This window comes from Cotesia glomerata, linkage group LG5 (assembly GCF_020080835.1).
Source record: "Cotesia glomerata isolate CgM1 linkage group LG5, MPM_Cglom_v2.3, whole genome shotgun sequence".
Lineage (NCBI taxonomy): Eukaryota > Metazoa > Arthropoda > Insecta > Hymenoptera > Braconidae > Cotesia > Cotesia glomerata.
In genome coordinates, this window is record NC_058162.1 from 4,257,623 (window position 1) to 4,280,040 (window position 22,418).

At 25.5% G+C, this 22,418-nt stretch overlaps 1 protein-coding gene across 1 annotated transcript; it reads left to right on the forward strand.

Annotated features, from left to right (window-relative positions):
• Nucleotides 1–90: 90 nt before the first annotated feature.
• On the forward strand, nt 91–21,639 carry LOC123264584 (heparan sulfate 2-O-sulfotransferase pipe). Its single transcript, XM_044727911.1, has 8 exons — nt 91–941; nt 3,201–3,346; nt 12,430–12,497; nt 17,528–17,734; nt 17,827–17,906; nt 17,997–18,278; nt 20,702–20,856; nt 21,346–21,639. The coding sequence occupies exons 1-8, from the start codon at nt 889–891 to the stop codon at nt 21,546–21,548; spliced, it is 1,194 nt and encodes a 397-aa protein (XP_044583846.1). The 5' UTR covers nt 91–888; the 3' UTR covers nt 21,549–21,639.
• The last annotated feature ends 779 nt before the right edge of the window (nt 21,640–22,418 follow it).

Genomic DNA, 22,418 nt, shown 5'->3' on the forward strand with positions numbered 1-22,418 from the left:
TCATCAAAACATGAGTAAATATTTGCTTATTACTTATTACCATAATGTATTCTGAATAATATTTACAAAGATATATAAATATGATGTATACTTTCTTCTCTAAGATCCGTATTCATCTTTCATACGTGTTAATTATCACGTCGTAGGTAGCAACGCAAGGTGAAAGGAAAGAAGATATAAAAAAATAAGGAAGCGACCACCTCGTATGGTCGTATGTAGAGTAGAATTGCATCGGCAGTGCGGAAGAGAATGATAGAGAAAAGTAGTAAGTTATTTAGTATCGTAGTAACGGGGCCGGTCGCCGGCAAGAACCTCGTTTTTAGCGGGAACCAACTTCAAGTAGGAGTTTGCATCAACAGGAGGTGGAGAACGATGCGGAACCGCAGTCGCACGTTGACCAGCCGACCTGGCGGACATAACTTTCAATCATTATACCCCGCCACCATCTGATAGTCATGTAAAATAATCGTAAACATTTCCTGTCAAATATTTGTGCTGATAAAGAAGAACAATAATAATTTACAAGAAGAAATGCAACGTTCGCGTCGGTTTGGTAATAAATTGATTGATTTGTTAATTTTGAAACTAGTGAGGTACAAAGTTATGGTGGATTATAATCTATAATAAATCGCCGGGATACAAAAAAAAAAAAAAAAGCTGACTACGGAAGCAAAAAGTAACTACAGGAGCAAAAAAAAAAGAATTAGTAGAATAAATAATAAAAGAAGAGAATGATTAGTTGATCGTTATAATATTACCGGTAGAAAATAAGTCCTAATAAACCAACATGCTATCACAGACACTCAATTTTATAGCACGTATTTTTTGAAACTTGACAAATGCTGTCAAAATATTTGTGTTAAGTTTTTAAATTATATTATTTAAATAATGATTGTTAAAGACAATATGTGGAGGCAGAGGCGTTTAATTGTGCCGAAAAGGTGAGTGGTTATTTTATTTTATTTTATTTTATTTAAATAAACAAACCCAACAGCCTAGGGGCCATTAACAGGGTTAATAATTCAACAGTTAGTATATAAAAAAAAAAATTTTTGATTTATAACAAGATGACTTACAGCTAGCATAGTGATTTCATATTCAATAGAATGTTAATATTAAAATTAATTATAAATATTAATATTAATTATAAATTTAATAGATAAATTGCTAAATGAATAGACCATTGATGTGTTAGCAATTGCAAACAAAAACAAAAAATAATAGTAATTGATAATAGTTGTGAAAATTAAATGAGCCGACATTTGAAAATTTTTATAATTTATTTTATTAAAAAATAATTTTTAAAAAATTAAAAAAAAATTTACATATAGAAAATTTTAAAAATTAGACGTGGAATTTTTTAAAAATAGTTTTTTAGTTGTAATTTTTAATTAATAAAAAAAATCAAAAATTTTTTAGTGTCGGCTAACTTTTCATTGATTGGTTAAATAAAAAATTAGTCATTTTTTAAGCAGGTGCTGGAATAATAACGGGTAAAAATTTAAGTTTTGCAAAAGAATTACATTATTATGTATATTTAGGTTTAAAGTATGTTAAGAAGATATGAAAATTAATTTAGCAGATATTTAATAATTTTTCTGATAAATAAATTACTGCATAAAAAAAATAAGAAAAAAATTGACAGAAAATTTAATAAATTAAAAATGCTATTTTTTAAAAATAATTTTTCGGAACAAATTTTTTTGTTAAATAAAATTAAGCAACAAACTTAAAATTACTGCACACTGATAAAAAATTTAACTTGATTTAAAAGAAAAAATCTTGAATCAAAAATACAATTTTGAAGAAAATAATTTTCTTCAGGAAAAATTCTTGAATTGAGAATAATTTCTTGATTTAAGGATTTTTTCCCTTGACTCAAGAAAATTATTTTCTTTAAAATGGTACTTTTGGTTCAACATTTTTCTTGAATCAAGTTAAGTTTTTTATCAGTGCATGAGAAATATTATAAAATTCTTCTGATATTTTTTTTTTTAATAAACAGAAAAAAAAATATTAAAAAATAAAGCGATTTATCATAGAGTTTTCTTATTCGTACACAGAAAAAAGAACTAACTTGAATAAAGTAAATAATTTTGAAGAATTTCATCTTCTTGATTTGAGTAGAAAAATTCTTAAACCAAGAAATTTTGTTGGGTTTAAGTAAATTTTATTTAATTCAATATTTTCCGTCTTGATTCAAGATAATGAAACTCTTCAAAATCATTTTCTGGGTTCAAGAATTTTTCTTTTGATTCAAGTTAATTTTTTTTTCAGTGTATATTTGAAATTTCAATTGTCTATAAATTAATATCACTATTGTATAAGAATGTATTGCATATTATCCAATACTTCAAACATATAATTATTTAGAAAGATAAAAGATATTGACTGGCTTAAATATCATATTTCAAAATTAGATTTAAAGATAATTTTAGAAATATTCATAGATTTTAATTTTTTTTAATTTATTGCGATAATAAATTAAAATGATTGAAAAATTAACCTGATTTAAAATTATTATACTTTTTTAATAATAATTAGTTTCATTTATTATAAAATTTTATTTAGTTGAATAATTGTAACAACTTGAACTTTTTATTTTTAGCTTGTTAAAAAATCACAAAAATCTTAAAGATATTTTTTAACTTTTATTTCCGGCAAATTAATCTCTTATTCGGGTTAACAGTCGATTGCATATTTTATTTCTTCGAGCAATTTACCTTTCTCTCAGCAATATTTTTCGACATAAATTTTACTTTTAAAGCTGAAATAATTTATCCAATTGTAATAAACCCACTTTAGATACCATACAGCTCTTCACTGAATCTAACTCGTTTTTTATTTCTAAAACGTTTTATCAAAAAATTATCTCACATAATAATTTTCATAACTTGAAAGACACATTCCAGATTAAATGCAGTCGCAAGTAATTAAACTGACACATATTAATTAAAAAAGCGTGTAATAAGAGAATAAATATTTACGCATCATGGAAGCGGGTCACTCGTGAAGATATTGTCACCTCACCGTCAATTATAAATGCACTGTTTAGTCATATAATTGTCTTAAACACATAAAAATACGTGTTAAAGAATATTTTTTCTTCTGTTTTTAATAAAATACATATTTAAAAAAATAAGTAAGTACATATCATTTTTTGTACGTCGTAGGTAATAATATTTAATGTGATTCTACAGGACTAGCGAACTGGTTGCTCTGGTTGCTCTATCCAGTACATTGTTTCTCTTCCTTCACACACGGGATCTGCATTCTCGCCTTCGTGAGATGGAAGTGCGATTACAACCCGGCGAGAACGAGATCTCAGGAAACCAACCATCATCAGGTAATAAATGATTTTTTTTTAAATCATATTTATTTATATAGGATATTAACTATTATTCAATAGAATCTTTAAACTATAATATTTTTTAATAATTTACATTTGAATGACAATAATAATAATTGTTATTATCTATTTTAATAATATTCTTAATAAATTTTATCAGAAATTTGGGCAGGAAAAAGATTTGATATTAAATTTTTAACTGTTCGACTAATAATAATAATAATAATAACTAGTAATATTGCAGTCACTATGTGACTGCCGTGATTGTGAACTGTAAAAAATTAAAATTTAGCTTTATTAAATAATGACTTTTGTTAGATTGCACTGTACTTTTTTCACTATTGACATTTTTAAAGATATAAGCTCATCCCGATGTTACACTCATCAAGAGCTTTCATTTGAGTACCTACTTGCATTTTTTATATATTTTTCATATATACATATATATAATATATATAAATATATGAAAAATTGATATGGGTACTCGAATGAAAGGTCTCAATGAGTGTAATGTTGGGGTGAGCTTATATCTTAAAAAATTCTAGTAGTTCACAAGATACAAGGTCGATTCTTAATTATGTTAAATTACACTGTACTTTCTTAACTATTGACATTTTTAAAGATATAAGCTCATCCCGATGTTACACTCATCAAGAGCTTTCATTTGAGTACCCACTTGCATTTTTTATATATTTTTCATATATACATATATATAATATATATAAATATATGAAAAATTGATATGGGTACTCGAATGAAAGGTCTCAATGAGTGTAATGTTGGGGTGAGCTTATATCTTAAAAAATTCTAGTAGTTCACAAGATACAAGGTCGATTCTTAATTATGTTAAATTACACTGTACTTTCTTAAATATTGACATTTTTAAAGATATAAGCTCATCCCGATGTTACACTCATCAAGAGCTTTCATTTGAGTACCCACTTGCATTTTTGATATATTTTTCATATATACATATATATATAATATATATAAATATATGAAAAATTGATGTGGGTACTCAAATGGAAGGTCTCAATGAGTATAACATCGGGATGAGCTTATATCTTTAAAAATATCAATAGTTCTCAAGATACAAGCACATTTTTTAATTATGTATCTAGAGATAGAGCATTTTCGAATGCTGCCTAAATACTTATCATAACTGACAATCGGTGAGAATGATATAAAACCTTGAAAAGGCACAAATTTAAGTCAAGACCTTTGCAAAGACATTAAATTTCACTTTAAAAAACCGATTTTATCATACTACTATCCCAGAAACAAAATTCCTCTTATTCTCCCAATATAATAATAATAATAATAATTCTTTTTAAAATGATGTGAAAATACAAAGGCTATTTTTGCGTATGGTAAAGGAATGTATCAAGTGAAGCAGAGAAACAAAATATATGCAAAGTAGTATAACATTGGAGTTCGCATACGCATAAAGTAGATTTCTGGAATTCTTCATGAAACTTGTTGAATGTAAATACGTGAGTAAGTTGATTTCCCTATGTTGGCTTGTTTCCTTGAAAGTTTTAGATGGAACTAAAACATCAGTAATACAACCAGAAGATGAACCATGCACTGAATTCGTAACGGTAAAATCCCAAGTCTACTTAATTTGCTTGCTAAGCACGACCCTCGCTAATTAGTCGAATTAGTTATTTCTCTTTTAGTGTCGAGTAAAGCCATATGATAAATTTTATTTTCTACCATTGCATTCAGGAATTAAGTCTGGAGCAATTAAATCAATGATGTAATTCATCTGTAAGATTTATAATTTAAATTGCAATTTGTAGATGATAATCATAAATTATTATTTTATTTATTATATATCATTATCATTGTATACAAAGGAATATAAAATACAAAACAAAAAATTACATACAATAATATAATTTATGTGGTCATAAAGCATTAGCGATAATAATAACAACTATATATTTATGTACCAAGGGATAATAATTTCTTAGCGAGGGAGTAACATTGACGGGTGGTATTTTCAAGTAAAAAGTATAATATAAAATATAAATTAAACATAACAAAATAAAAAAGAGATTGATAGTTAAACTATCCTTATGTCCATGCTGAGTTGTGTATAGAGTAATGTTGATGAAAATCAAGCAAAGTGAAAGGTCTAGAGCGCGCCCGTGAAATTATTATTGACGTTAATGCTGTAGCAAAGCAAGTTTAATAGGTTCTCGCCCAAGATTTATCAACGCTTGTGATAATTACAATGTTGGAAAGCGCACAAAAAAAAATTTATTTCTTATTTCTTGAGAATTAGACTGTAATTTGTTATTTGTTCAATATATCTATATACACTTGTAATATATCTTGTAAGAAGAAAAGTGTCTACTTCAGATTATTGAGAGACAAAATAACTTTTTAATCAAATAATTATTTTATTAATTAAACTATATATTTACCAAGTCTAAATTTAATTTAATTTAAAAATTTGATTATGTAATTCATATTTTGATTCGATAACTTCAAACAATACCTTTCATGACTCAAATTCAAAATTTTTCTCATTTATAAAAAATATTAGAAAATTGAGAAAACTAATTTTCCTAGAAAATGTATTTTTATATAAAATACAATTTTTTACATTTGTTATAAGTAAAAATTTGATTACTTACTGGTATTTATAATTTTATGGCATAATAACTTATTTCTTTCGAGTTTATTGTAATACCGCATAATTGTAGAAATTTTACACTCAATGTAAGCTAACACTTGAATTTTTTCATTTTCTTACATAATTATATACTCGACCACAGTCCAATATTTTCTTTTAGCAAAAGATTGTAAAGAAATAATTGAATTCTTTCGAAAATATACAATCAGTAGGTTTTATTTAAACCAAGAAACTACCGGGAAAAAAGAAAAATTATATTATTTTCTGTAACGTGGCGCTCCGTACAAAAAAAATTGGAAAAATTACAGTTTCAGATTGTAATTATTATAAATTTTGTAAAAATTACATTGTAAAATGTAAATGTTACATTAAAAGCTCTGAAAATTAACTTTCAAAGTTTTAATTTAAAAAAAATGTTGTTTCGAATTGCAATTTTTCTATTTTTTTTATCTCAGAAAACTGAAATTTATTTATGCACCCATTTTTCTCTTATTCAGATAAAAATTTTTTAGAAAAAATTCTTCATAATTTTAGTTTTCCTAAATATTTTTTTGAATCAAGAATACGATCAACCTTGCAGTCATTATGTGACTTCCGTGACTTGTGGACTATAAATAAATAAAATTTTGCTTTATTAAATAATGATTTTTGTTAAATTGCACTGTACTTTCTTAAATATTGATGTTTTTAAAGATATAAGCTCATTCTGGTGTTACACTCATCAAGAGCTTTCATTTGAGTACCTACATACATTTTTGATATATTTTTCATATATACATATATATATATAATATATAAATATATGAAAAATTGATGTGGGTACTCAAATGAAAGGTCTCGATGAGTGTAACATGGAGATGAGCTTATATCTTTAAAAATGTCAATAGTTCACAAGATAAAAGGTCATTGCTTAATTATGTTAAATTGCACTATACTTTCTTAACTATTGACATTTTTAAAGATATAAGCTCATTCTGGTATTACACTCATCAAGAGCTTTCATTTGAGTACCCACATACATTTTTGATATATTTTTCATATATACATATATATATAATATATATAAATATATGAAAAATTGATGTGGGTACTCAAATGAAAGGTCTCGATGAGTGTAACATGGAGATGAGCTTATATCTTTAAAAATGTCAATAGTTCACAAGATAAAAGGTCATTGCTTAATTATGTTAAATTGCACTATACTTTCTTAACTATTGACATTTTTAAAGATATAAGCTCATTCTGGTGTTACACTCATCAAGAGCTTTAATTTGAGTACCCACATACATTTTTGATATATTTTTCATATATACATATATATAATATATATAAATATATGAAAAATTGATGTGGGTACTCAAATGAAAGGTCTCGATGAGTGTAACATGGGGATGAGCTTATATCTTTAAAAATGTCAATAGTTCTCAAGATAAAAGGTCATTTTTAAATTATGTATCTAGAGATAGAGCATTTTCGAATGCAGCCTAGATACTTATCATCATAAATTGACTATCGGTGAAAATGGCGTAAAATCTTGAAAAGGCACAAATTCAAATCAATACCTTTGCAACGACATTAAATTTCTCCAAAAAAACCAATTTTATCATATGACTATCCTGGACACAAAATTTTTCTTATTCTCTTAATAATATAGATTTATATCCCAGAAAAGAATTTTTTTCTTTGTATGAGCTATCATTGTACTTCATATCAAAAAATAAAATTTGTTAATAAATTTAACATAAATTTTAATTATTTTAAAACAGTTAAAATTCTAAAATTTTAAAAATGGTTGAAGAAAAAATTTCTTGACCAATCTTTAAGACAATTTAAAAATCGTTTGTCAGCGAGTGGTTTCGTTAATTGAAAAATTCCATAAGTAAATAGAAATAGTCTATTGACTACGGAAGTTAAATTATCATCCATGACCCTTTACTTAAATAAAAAAAAAAAAAAAAAAATCAAGTTAATGTTACTTGACTGCTTAAACATCAGAGAGGGATCATCCGAAGCATTTATGATTAAGTTTCTGTATTCTGTACTCGGTTAGATATAGAAGCTAGTTTATAATGATAAAAGTAATTGTTTGGAGATGGAATTTCTTGAAAAGATCCAAACCACAGCTAAGCACAGTGAGCAGTAAAGAAAGAGATAATGAACAGAAATGTGTGCGTGAGTGCATACATGTCAACACGTCTAGTGGCTTGTTTAAGGAACAACACGCACTAGTCGGAGGTCGAATGAGTATGGTGCATAAGGGGCAACGGTTCTTGCTTATGCTGTATTCTGCCGGTAACCGTGATCCTCGATGGTGAAGGGATATGAGAGTAAAGTCTTGAAAGTACATTATGACCAACATTATTGAATATAGTTAAAGAGTATGCGGAAATACATAAGCCAAAGGCGTCTTTATATCTTATATCTTTGAACCAGTTATCGTAAATGATCGGTACACTGCCCACAATCTATTTATATATATAAAATATGATAGTATTGCTAACTATTTTTTGTCTTATGTATGTACCTTCACCATCTTCCTTTATATGATTTCCCATAGAATTAATTATCGTTGTGTATATATACGGTTATAGAGAATTCAGGTTACCTACAGACTTCTCGACAATTCTTTATAGAAAATAAAAACGCTGGAAAATAGGTCAACGCAAGACAATAAATTGTTAAGAATAAGGATATTACGATCGTGATTTATTAATCGTGTCCTCTATTATTGAAAATTATAGTGGAAAAAGTAGAGCTTCATTTGGTAATTTTTTAATCTTCATGCCAAAACAATAGAATTGTCTATCAAAAGGAATAACAATGACTGGGGTGTTGACATTAATTATTTTAAATATATACATAGTTATTTCTGATGATTCAATATATTTACTTAAAAAATAACCGTAGTTACTTGTCAAGGCAATGACAAGTGAAAATACTCACTGCGCGTCTAAATTTATGCTTATTTTCAAAAGTAATTCTATTAAATTTGCAAATATTTATTTTACAAACGGTTTAAATTAGTAGTCTGATAATTTAGATATTTTTTTACTTTTATTTTTTTTTTTTATAGGATAGTAAAATGCAATCATCTTCTTATTTTAGTATGTTATAATTGAAATTTATAAGTACACAAAAAAAATTTTAAGACTTAATTTTACAATATTTTATTATTTATTTATTTAAACGCCAATAGGCATTATACATCAATTTGGATATTCCTTAAATTATAAATTTTTTTTATCTAAAAATTCTAGCTTGAAAATTGCAAAAAAATAAATTCTCATTTAGAGATGCCAAGTAAAAATTAACAGTATGATTAATAATATTGTAAGATGTGTTTTTTATTATTATTGAGAACACACCTAAAAAAAAAAAAAAAAAAAAAAAAAAAAAAAAGTAGGTGATTGATCCCGGTGATTATGGCTCTTGAGGTCAATTATCACATATATTTTATATATGTTTGCATACATATTTCTTCCTTGGGGCTTATTGACCTAAAATAATAAGAAATGCAACAATAAAAAAAAAAAACATTGTAAAGTTTTTGTTACTGTGTTTTGAAATGAGATAACCGTACTTAGATTAAAAAAAATCTTTTTACAATTTAAATGGTGACAAATTAGTTGATAATTTGTTGAATAGTTGAAAATTAATCCTATTAATTAAATTTATGAGATTTTATTAATTAAGAATTGGAATATGCAACTTTTAAATTAATTAAAATTTTTTTTCTGTTTTATAAAAAATTATAGAAATAAATAATAAATAAATTTTTTATTTATTAATTTTTTATAAATTATAAATAAATTTTATTGACTCGAGTTTCGTAAGTTATTATAAAAAATTTTATTTTACTTAAAAAACTAAGGGGAATTCATTTAACTCCAGAAAAATTTTTATTTAAAAAAATTTTCTATTTTATTTAAGATAATCTAATTTTTCGAAATAATTTTTGTTTTAAGATTTTTTATTAAAATTAATTAAATTTTTTTTTATCAAGATAATTCCAGTTTGTACACAAAAAGAAAAATTTCTTGACTAGAGAACAAAATTCTTAAGAAAATTTTCAGGTGCCTAAAGGAAGACCGAAGTTGTGTTGGCCGAAGTAAAAATTTTTCGAGAAATTCTATTCTCGGGGAAAGTAATTTTTTCTTAAGAGCATGTAATACAGTCTGTTGTCGGTAATTCAGTTTGGACTAGTGATAACAAATGCCAATTGAATATGTCGGATTGTTTATTTGAAACACATAAAATGCACTGAAGATTATCAGGCTGACTGTCAATACTCCCAACACTGTTCAAAAAAATTAAACTATAGTTTATTTACCATAGTAAACGAAATTTTTTGTTGATAATTAGTTTTCTATTCAAATCTAGTTGCATTTTAATAATTCTGTCTTATAAGTAATCTAAACTAAAGTAAAGATTAACCAAAAAATTAAATCAATCTCAAAGATTATATTGATTGTAAGTTTATGAGTAATTTCTTTATAGTAAAGTTTATTTACTTGAATATATGATGGGCTCGGAGATAAGGCAGTTTTACGCGCGAACTCTACGTATTTATTTATCATTTTGTTATTTTTTTTCAATGATTAAATTTAAAAATAAAAGAATCAATTTACGAAGGACTATTATTAATATACTCCTGCCAAGTTTAATGATTTTTTGTTCAAAAATTACTTGGTCAAAAAGCGTCTCAGTATTTTGTCCAAAATTTGAATATTCTCTGTCCTACATGTTCTTAATTCAAATTATCATAAATATTTGATGCAATAAATTTTTATATTTGATCAAGATTTTTAGATACTTAAGGGAAGCAGCGCCAACTACTTCAGCTGAGAAAAAAATTTTCTCACCTTGAGAAAATTTTTCTCTTAAATATTTGATACCCTTTTTATATTATTTTAGCGTGCAATTATACATATTGAATGAAAAAAAATGATGAAATATTATTTGATCTTCCCATTTGACATGATAATCAATAAAAATATTAATGAAAATTTACTTCTATCTTTATATTTAATTTTTTGAAGCAAGAGAGAAATTTTCTCAAGACAAGAAAATTTACTTCTATCAAAAACTAAATTTTTTGGAGCAAGAGGCTGAATTTTCTCAAAACAACAAGATTTTCTTGACTTAAATAAATTTTCTTGGATCAAGATACGTATTTCTTAAAGCAAGAGAATTAATTTTGTTGGAATAAGTGAAATTTCTTATAAAAAAAAGAATTTTTTTGCTCAAGAAAATATTTAGGAAGAAAAATATTTTCTTGGCTCAAGTGAACCTTTTTTTCTGTGTACTAAATAAAAATTTTTGATAAACTTTCACGTCAGATTTAATTGATAACAAATTAAAAATATTATCTACTGTACTCAATGAGCCTTGAGTTTTAAAACCATAAGTAATCTATAACAATCGTCGTAATAACTGATCCACTATCTTAGACAAGCCTACAGTGAAATTGCAATCAAGCTATAGCAAGATCGTGATCGCTATAAAACCATATTATTTCATGGACAAATTGTAGATCGATTTCACACTAGACTGCTGGAGTCGGTCAAGATTAGAGGAAGACTTAGAAGCCGGAAACTAATCTGTTGCGCTTCGTCGAAAGTTGTCTTTAAAGTGAAGAAAAAACAAAGAGAAATAAGTAAAGACGTTTCTAGAGAGAAAGATGAAAGTCTTAGTCGATTGGCGAGTCCGTTCCGAACAATTAAACGACAAAATTGAGGCATTACCATCAGGAAGAAATAGTCACGGGCCGAGTTACCGCAAGAGTATCATCCTGCGACACACTACACACTTTCTCAAGTTCTGGGTCAACAGGTCCATCAATCTACTCTAAACTTGATCAGGAAATGTCTACTCACTCAAAGTTTATTTTTTTTCCAGACAAATCGTATAAAAAAAGCAAGAGTTTTGTTTGACAATCTGTTCTTTTTTTCTTATTCTTAAGAGCATTTATACTTTCTCTGCTGGTGCGTGGAAGATCCTGCATGAGTTTATATCATCAGCAAATTACAGTGTTGCACATATATTATAGAATATTATTTCTAAGAAAACATAAAATAAACCTCCCAGGTTTATTCGCTTGAAAAAAATAGAATTATCTCAGAAGGAAAACAGCTCCGTAAAATCTGTCGTAACTCTTTTTACTGTTGGTGTATTTTAGTATAATAATTTACTGTCACGTCTCTTTTGAAGCAAGAAATTATTAAGATTGAATTCCATTTTGAAGCTATCACGCTCGAGAAGGCGTGGGAATCATTATTTTACTTTATACAGTGTACATTTCATGTACACTAGCTCTTGATTCCCTTTTAAAGCCGTTTATTGTTACAGTCACTGTCTAAAACTTCCAAATACGTTTCTTCTTCATTTCTTCATCGCATTATATTTAATAATAATAAATTGTTGTTGTTTGTTTCAGATGGAGAAATCCAACTAGCGACAGCTATTCAGTCTCCCCAAAGCTCTAGATATTCTACTATTAAACTGGTAAGTAACGTTTACGAACATTCGAGTTCGAATATATGTAACGTATATGCAAATCAATGGAAAGAGTCACCGTTAAATGATACTGTACACTTATATGTAAATATCTTGATATAAATGTCGGTCAACGTAACCGAATATTTATGATGTAGTACTCAATTATCTTGATGAAATTGAGAACCACATTTAACATTATAAATTACTCTCTGTCTAGTATTTTAAACTAAAAAAATTGCTTTAGGCACGTTATAGATATTTTACAATAAAACAATGTCTTCACACGATGAATCCCGTTTCGATTGCTTCGCTTAATATTTACTAATGTTCTAGTTATGGGTTAAATTGCTGACTAATTTCCATTCTAAAATTATATGTTATTTCAAGATTTAAACTCATTAATTTATTTTCTAAGTTAGAAATTTTGTAAATTATAATATGCTAAAATGTTATTTAATGATTTATTTTATTTTTATATGAAATTTCGTTTTTTTTTTCAGAATTTTATCAAGTACTATAACAAAAATACAATTACTAATTTCTTATTAAAAAAATAAAAAAATAATTAAAATTTATACAAATAAATTAAATATTATAAACTAGCAACCTTGCAGTCACTACGTGACTGATGTCACTTGTGAATTATAAATAAATAAAATTTTGCTTTATTGAATAATGAATTTTGTTAAATTGCACTGTACTTTCTTAAATATTGATGTTTTTAAAGATATAAGCTCATTCCGATGTTACATTCATCTAGAGCTTTCATTTGAGTACCCACATGCATTTTCATATATTTATCATATATACATATATGTAATATATATAAATATATGAAAAATTGATGTGGGTACTCAAATGAAAAGTCTCAATGGATGTAATGTCGGGATGAGCTTATATCTTTAAAAATGTCAATAGTTCACAAGATACTTGTTAATTTCTATTGTAATTTCTTAACTATTGACGTTTTTAAAGATATAAGCTCATTCCGATGTTACACTCATCAAGAGCTTTCATTTCAATACCCACATGTATTTTTGATATATTTTTCATATATACATATACATAATATATGGAATATATATAAATATATGAAAAGTTGATGTGGGTACTCAAATGAAAGGTCTCGATGAGTTTAATGTCGGGGTGAGCTTATATCTTTAAAAATGTCAATAGTTCACAAGATACAAGGTCGTTTCTTAATTATGTGTCTACAGATGGAGAATTTTCGAATGCAGCCTAAATACTTGTCATAATAAATTGACTATCGGTGAGAATGTAATAAAAACTTGAAAAGGCATAAATTCAAGTCAAGACCTTTGTAATGACACTAAATTTCTTAAAGAAGAAACAATGTGAGATCAAAAGCAATCGGGGATTAAAAATTAATAATATGTTATAATTTTAAAGTTAATCATTGTATTTCTGTTACAATATTTGATAAAGTTTTGAAAAAAAAAAACGAAGCGTTATATAAAAATAAAATAAAAAAATTCATAAGATGCAAAAATACATTAATGTTTCTTGGAAATTTCTAGATTTTCAACTAGATAATTAATTAAAAATTAATTATAATTTGAGAAAGTTAAACTTAAAAAAATTTTTAAGATATGCAACTAATTTGTTTACAGATCAAAAAATGTAAAGCGTTTCTTTCCTTAATTATCAAAAATAATTACAATCATTATTGAGATAATTATATTCATCAACTTTACCCACCACTAATATTTATTTAAATGCTCGAGTTCACATCATCACACACTTCTCCTGGTTAACTTATTAACCATAAAACAACCGTCTTGTGAACCTGTTCTTGAATTATTGTTGAAAAAAATATCCCGGTCAATAGCTCAGTAAATGAAGCGCATTAAAAAACTGTAATGGCACAGTTTGCAGTAAATCCAAGTAAAAGCACTTATTGCACATCTTCCATTAAAATTTCTTCTACTAGCCGTAGATAGAAGCGAATAAAATTAAAGGTATTGCATCATTTTACAACACTTCTCAACATATTGATACAATTATACTTACCAAGAGAGAGAAAGCTTGAAACTTTATTTCTTCTTTTCGAATCTACCTCTTACAGAACAATCTCTCATGCTATCGAGATATCCCGGTCAAATTGTCGGCTCGTTAACCAACACAGAAAGTCATACACATATGCATATTTAAAATATATCTATGTATATTTTACTAGAAAATAGCATTTGTAAACTCGAACTCGAACGTTTATAAATTATTAATTTGGAAATTAGTTGATAATGTAATTTGTAAAATTAGTCGCAAATAAAAAATGTTTTTAATGAAATTAACGAAATGGAAATTTCACTAAATATAAATTCAGTCATTTATAAAATAGCGAAAAACAAAAATTTGTGGCTACGTAAATTTAGCCAATTTTTACTGCAGAAACTTGTAAAATTAGCCGTTGTAAACTTTGCACTGATAGAAGGATTTGTTTATAATTAATAAGCTTTATTAACTGTTAATAAATGATTTTTTAACATCATAGGATTTAATAAATATTTATTACCAGTTAATAAATCACTGAATAAAGTAGTCAGTACTTGTCTCGGATAGCTTAACTGGTAGAGCCCTTGGCGCGTAACCGAGAGATCTGGGTTCGATTCCCAGTCTGGGCTGTCTGATTATTTTTTCAATTACGGAAAAATTCCCACTGAGTAGGTTCCCCCCCCCTTTCCCCTATCCGTTCTTTCCCAACTCCCTTAAAAAATTTGCTTTAATATGGCTGTTAATAACTGTTAATAAATATTTATTAATGGTTAATGAATATTTGTTAACTGTTAACAAATATTTATTTAAAATCAAAAGCAAAAATAGCAATTTTCCTTTGACACTTTTTATAACCCGATGGCTGGAATACATGATAATAATTAAATTCACTAAATAAATTAACGTTTTTAATATTTAAAAATATAAAAAATAATTATGAGCTGTGATAGAATTCGGTATGTTACAATAATCGTTATTATAATGTAATATAATTAATGCAAATAATTTGTAAAGATGATTTTTGTTTATAAGCAATCTTCGTATCATATGACATTGCAAACGAAACAAATTCACTCAACAAAATATTTATTAACTGTTAATAAATATTTCTTAACTATTAATAAGTACTTATTAACTATTAATAAATGTACTTTCCTCCCAAATAAATATTTATTGAATGTTAAAAAATATTTAATAAATTAAATAATTGTCTTCAAATAAATTAAATTATTAATAGTTAATAAATCCTTCTATCAGTGTGTGAATTGTAAAATTAGCCAATTTTTAATTTCTTATATCTTTTGAATAGGTCGCTCGAATCTGCTCTAATTTTCAGAAAAACTAAATTTATGGAAGTCCTTTTAATAAGTAGCTAAATTTATAAGTTTCTGCAGTAAGAATTGGCTAAATTCACGTAGCCACAGATTTTTTTCGCTATTTTATACATGACTGAATTTATATTTGGTGAAATTTTCATTTCGCTGATAAGACAGTTCTAATTCGTTTCCTATGTAATGTATTGACTTATAATTGGTACCAAACTTTAATATAACATTCCCTCTAAATATCTTAATAATTATTTTTAATTTATAATAATTTAAAAATACTGAATAATCGTTTAAAGAAAAAAACTTACGAAATTGAACTTTTTTTATAAAAAAAAGTCGCAGAAATTTTGATATTTACGATATCGAAAAAAAAAACGACGTTATTTTATTCGGAAAACAATATATTTTAAGGAAAAAAATTAATATTTGATGAAGTTTAAAAAAAATATATTTATTCTGAAGTTTAAAGTTACGAATTTCGGTCAGTCGCTTAAAATGAGAATAAGACATTTAAAAATGCAAAATAATATAAAAAGATTTAGTTTTTTGTCTCAAAACTCTTTTATTATAATTATTACAATAAAAAAATAGAAATATATTCAAGAATATCAATGAAATAAGTCGTAAATGAGACTAAGTCTCATTTATAAATCTTTTAAATTTAAAATTGCCTCTGCAGGTTAAATAAAGAAATTTGATAAAAACTAATTTTCAAAAACCGCTCTTTAACTAAGAAATTTTGATACTTTAAAAAGTTTCAATTTTCTTATAATTGGCACCAAAGTTTAATATAACATTCCCTCTAAATATCTTAATAGTTATTTTTAATTTCTAATAATTTAAAAATACTGAAAAATCGTTTAGAAAAAAAACTTACGAAATTGAACTTTTTTTATAAAAAAAAGTCGCCGAAATTTTGATTTTTACGATATCGAAAAACAAACCGATGCCATTTTATTCTGAAAACAATATATTTTGAGGAAAAAAATCAATATTTGATGAAGTTTTAAAAAAATATATTTATTCTGAAGTTTGAAGTTACGAATTTCGGTCAGTCGCTTAAAATGAGAATAAGACATTTAAAAATAATAATAATAATAATAATCATCTTTATTTATTAGCAATTTGCTATTCAATTTTTACATTATAAGAAAATTTTATTTACAGATTACAACAAATATAGCATGTTCAATCAAGTAAATGTTTTTTTTTTTTTTTTTTTTGTCAATACGTATTTTTAACATAGTCCTTTAGTAGTCTCTTAAAGCTTTTTAATCTATTTGTGAAAATGCAAAATAATATAAAAAGATTTAGTTTTTTGTCTCAAAACTCTTTTATTATAATTATTACAATAAAAAAATAGAAATATCTTCAAGAATATCAATGAAATCAGTTGTAAATGAGACTAAGTCTCACTTATAATTCTCTTTCTAAATTTAAAATTGCCTCAAAGTTCGCCTGGGGTCCACTGGACCCCATGTGTCCTCAACGGGTTAATATTTTGTTGTTGCAACTAATTTTACTAATGGCATCAACTAATTTTCAAATTAATAATTTATAATTGTTCGAGTTTACAAACAGCTATTTTCCAGTAATATTAAAAATATACTTAAATTAATGACCGCGATTGTAAATGTATGTACTTATATACTTTTCTTTATATTCAGTAATATTATTGCATGATCTTACTTTCAGTACGATCATCATGAAATGTTGGATTTGAATGCACTGAATAATACTAAACGAGCTGATAAACACGTTCTCTTCTTCAACCGAGTACCGAAAGTCGGATCTCAAACATTCATGCAATTATTGAGAAGACTTTCCGTGAGAAATAACTTCGCATTCAACAGAGATCAAGTGCAACGCGTTGAAACTATAAGACTTGCACCTTATGAACAAGTATGTACTCACAGCAATCTGCTCGATAAGTATTAAGTATTAAGTTTATTAAAAAAAGATATCTAAGTAATTATTAATTTTTATTTATACAGCGTCAGCTTGTTAGACTTGTAAATAGTTATAACGAACCATCTGTCTACGTTAAACACGTTTGCTTCACTAACTTTACTGAGTGAGTATCTTTAATACCCAGTCACGAAGACATATGAAAATTATACTTTTCTTGTTTCTAATAATTTTTTTTTTTTTTTTTATTCAAAAGGTTCAATCTTCCTCAACCAATTTATATGAATGTTGTAAGAGATCCAGTTGAACGCGTAATATCGTGGTATTATTATGTACGCGCTCCTTGGTACTACGTGGAACGAAAGCAAATATTTCCGGATCTGCCTCTGCCAGATCCTGAATGGTTGAAGAAAGACTTTGAAAGCTGCGTCTTGAATGGAGATCGAGAATGCCGATACGTTGAAGGAGAGTATCATGAAGGCATCGGTGATCACAGGCGACAGACTTTATTTTTTTGTGGTCATAGCGAGAAGTGCATGTAAGTAGATATACGGTTATTCAAAATTCCATTGAAAAAAAAAAAAAAAAAAAAAAAAAAAAATTCTTATCAAATGGACTTCCTGATACTATACTTTTGAAAAATTAATTTTTTTTTATTTTCTACTAGCAATTATTATAATAATTACTAGCAACCTTGCAGTCACTATGTGACTGCCGTGACTTGTGAACTATACATAAATGAAACTTTGCTTTATTCAATAATGACTTTTGTTAAATTGCACTGTACTTTTTTAACTATCGACGTTTTTAAAGATATAAGCTCATCCCGATGTTACACTCATCAAGAGCTTTCATTTGAGTACCCACATGCATTTTGATATATTTTTCATATATACATATATTTATAATATATATAAATATATGAAAAATTGATGTGGGTACTCAAATGAAAGGTCTCGATGAGTATAACATCGAGATGAGCTTATATCTTTAAAAATATCAATAGTTCACAAGATACAAGGTCGTTTCTTAATTATGTTAAATTGCACTGTACTTTCTTAATTATTGACATTTTTTAAGATATAAACTCATTTCGATGTTACACTCATTGAGACCTTTCATTTGAGTACCCACATTGCATTTTTTATATATTTTATATATATGGTATTTGTGAAATATATAAATATATAAAATATATGAAAAATTGATGTGGGTACTCAAATGAAAGGTCTCGATGAGTGTAATGTCGGAGTGAGCTTATATCTTTAAAAATGTCAGTAGTTGACAAGATACAAAGTCAGTTCTTAATTATTGATAATTTTAAAGATATAAACTCATCCCGATGTTGCACTCATCAAGAGCTTTCATTTGAGTACCTACATGCATTTTGATATATTTTTCATATATACATATATATAATATATATAAATATATGAAAAATTGATGTGGGTACTCAAATGAAAGGTCTCGATGAGTGTAATGTCGGAGTGAGCTTATATCTTTAAAAATGTCAATAGTTGACAAGATACAAAGTCAGTTCTTAATTATTGATATTTTTAAAGATATAAGCTCATCCCGATGTTACACTCATCAAGAGCTTTCATTTGAGTACCCACATGCATTTTGATATATTTTTCATATATACATATATATATATAATATACATAAATATATGAAAAATTGATGTGGGTACTCAAATGAAAGATCTCGATGAGTATAACATCGAGATAAGCTTATATCTTTAAAAATATCAATAGTTCACAAGATACAAGGTCGTTTCTTAATTATGTTAAATTGCACTGTACTTTCTTAATTATTGACATTTTTTGAGATATATAAACTCATTTCGATGTTACACTCATTGAGACCTTTCATTGAAGTACCCACATGGCATTTTTTATATATTTTATATATATGGTATTTGTGAAATATATAAATATATAAAATATATGAAAAATTGATGTGGGTACTCAAATGAAAGGTATCGATGAGTGTCATATCGGGGTGAGATTATATCTTTAAAAAATGTCAGTATATCAAAAGATACAAGGTTATTTCTTAATTATGTATCTAGAGATACCCATTTTATCATATAAATACATTGGTCACAAAATTTTGCTTATTCTCTTAACAAAATAGATGATATAATACATATTATTTATGTTTACATGCTAAAAAATGATTTTTATTTTTATTAAACTATAAAAACTTGTGATACAAAAATTACTTAACTTCTACACAATAAAAAATTTTTTACAATCGTGTAATTAAATACTTACTTTTGCTGTTGTTAACATTTTAGTACGTGTAATTTCTTTTTATATATAGTCTTCTTTATCCTCGAATGTTATTCTTAAAATAATTTATATTAAAATAAAAATAATGAAAAAGTTATTCTGGAAATATAATTAGATTAAAGTGTTTTTACCAATCTCTGGGTTGAATACAAATAAATAAATTAAATGCAGAAATTAAATGATAATCAATTTATTAAAATTATACAATCGGCACAGACGACTGATGTTTGAATCGAATAATGATAAACTTTCTTAAAGTTGAATCTCACCGTAATTATAGATGAAGATTAATTGATTTATAATTAAATTTCTAATCTAATACTTTTTATAAATGCTGTAGCGTTTTATGTATATAGATTATAATTATAATTTTTTCATCGTGTGTTATATTGACTGTGAAAAGGTTATCTATCCCTACTGGCATTGTTTTAATGATTAAATAAATTCATAATTAACATTTAATGTTAATTCGATACACTCTTATTATTAAAGAAGAAATATTTATTATGATTATCCGAAGAACATTCTCGATCAAGCAAGCATACTTACCCGATAATTGAGCGATATTTGAAAAAAGAAAAATTATATTATAATTTATTGTTAATTAACTGATAATCATTATAAATTATTAAATAAAATTAAAAAAATAATTGATTATGTTTAGGCCATTCAACACAGTTGGCGCACTCGAAAGAGCTAAATTATCAGTAGAAAAACATTATGCCGTTGTTGGAGTGCTTGAAGATATAAATACAACTCTCACTGTCCTTGAAAATTACATTCCTCAGTTTTTTGAAGGTGCAACTGAACTTTATTGGGGTAAGAAATTTATTTAATAATATTTTTTTATTTATTAAAATTTATTTATTAATATTTGTTTATTTATTAAAATTTATTTAATAATATTTCTAAAAAAACGCCCCTGGCAATTTACAATATGTTACATTTTTATATGTAAAATATTTAGTAATGATTATAAATAATAAATAGCACCTGTAAAGAGAAGATAGGTTTAAAAAATTAAAAAAAATTTTTTTTAATTTGAAAGAAAAAAACAAAACAAGAAAAAAAAAATTTTTATGGTGATAATTAATGAAAATTAAGTTAGCCGACATCTGGAAATTTTAAGAATTTTTTTCCATTGAAAAAATTATTACAAAAAATTTTTTTTTTAAATTTCATTTGTAAGAAACTTTAACAACTGTAAGTGCAATTTTTAAACAATATTTTTTTCTAATTTAATTATTGAAAAAAAAATAAAAATGGCTAACTTTAGTGTTATTGATAATTATATTTTTTTTTTTACAGATGAAATGAATTCATTCAAGACAATTAATCGAAATTCTTTTAAACCTCCAGTTAGTGAGGCAATAAAAGAAATGGTAAGAAAAAATTTCACAAGAGAAATAGAATTTTACCAATTTTGTAGGCAACGATTGCACCGACAATTGAGAGCATTAAAATTGTCTTCAACAGTTCCTACAACTCAAAATGAAGCCAGCAGCTTGTAAATATTTTTTCAGTAGTAATTAATATGTCTGCATATGTACTTATAAAATTAATCTTAATTTGATAAAAAAAAAAATTTAGATGTTTGTTCAATGTGATATATATAAAGACTAATTATTATTTTAGATTAATATTATCAACTTATATAATTATTTATATTATCATTAATTGATAATATTAATGACAAATAAGTAGTAAAAAATAATTATCTGTTTAGTTTAAATATCAATTGATTATAAATTATTTGATAAGCATCAACATAAGTTAAAATTTAATAATTGATAATTTTAAGCTTATTAATTAGCTTAAATTTTTGAAAAAAAATCTAAAAATTAAATATTAAAAGGCTTATTAAATTTTAAGATTTTATTTTATTTTAAATTTGATGGGAAAATTTATAAAAAAGTATTAATATAACAACCGGTAGTCAATTTAATTGATTTTATTGTTAAATAAATTTTACAAACATATTTTTATTGTGCAATATAACTATATACGCTTTAATTACCAATTCATTTTCTATCAGTCTCGTGATAACACACCTATCTTAACCATGACACTTTATCATCATCATAATAAATTTTATTTAGCCAATTTATAACATATATTATAATTTAAATGTATATAAACATTTCTATATATAATAATAATTAATAATAACATTTTTTTAAATTAATAATCTACATATATTTTATAGATAAACTATATTACACAATTTTGGATAATGAATTATTGATAATATTGCTATTTTAATTATTGTTGGTTGTTTATTAATAATATATGTAAAAAATATTTTATTTTATGCAATTATTCTTTGATTTAATATCCTTATATTTTTTTCAGGTACAAATCCCTCCCCTTTTTTTTTATAT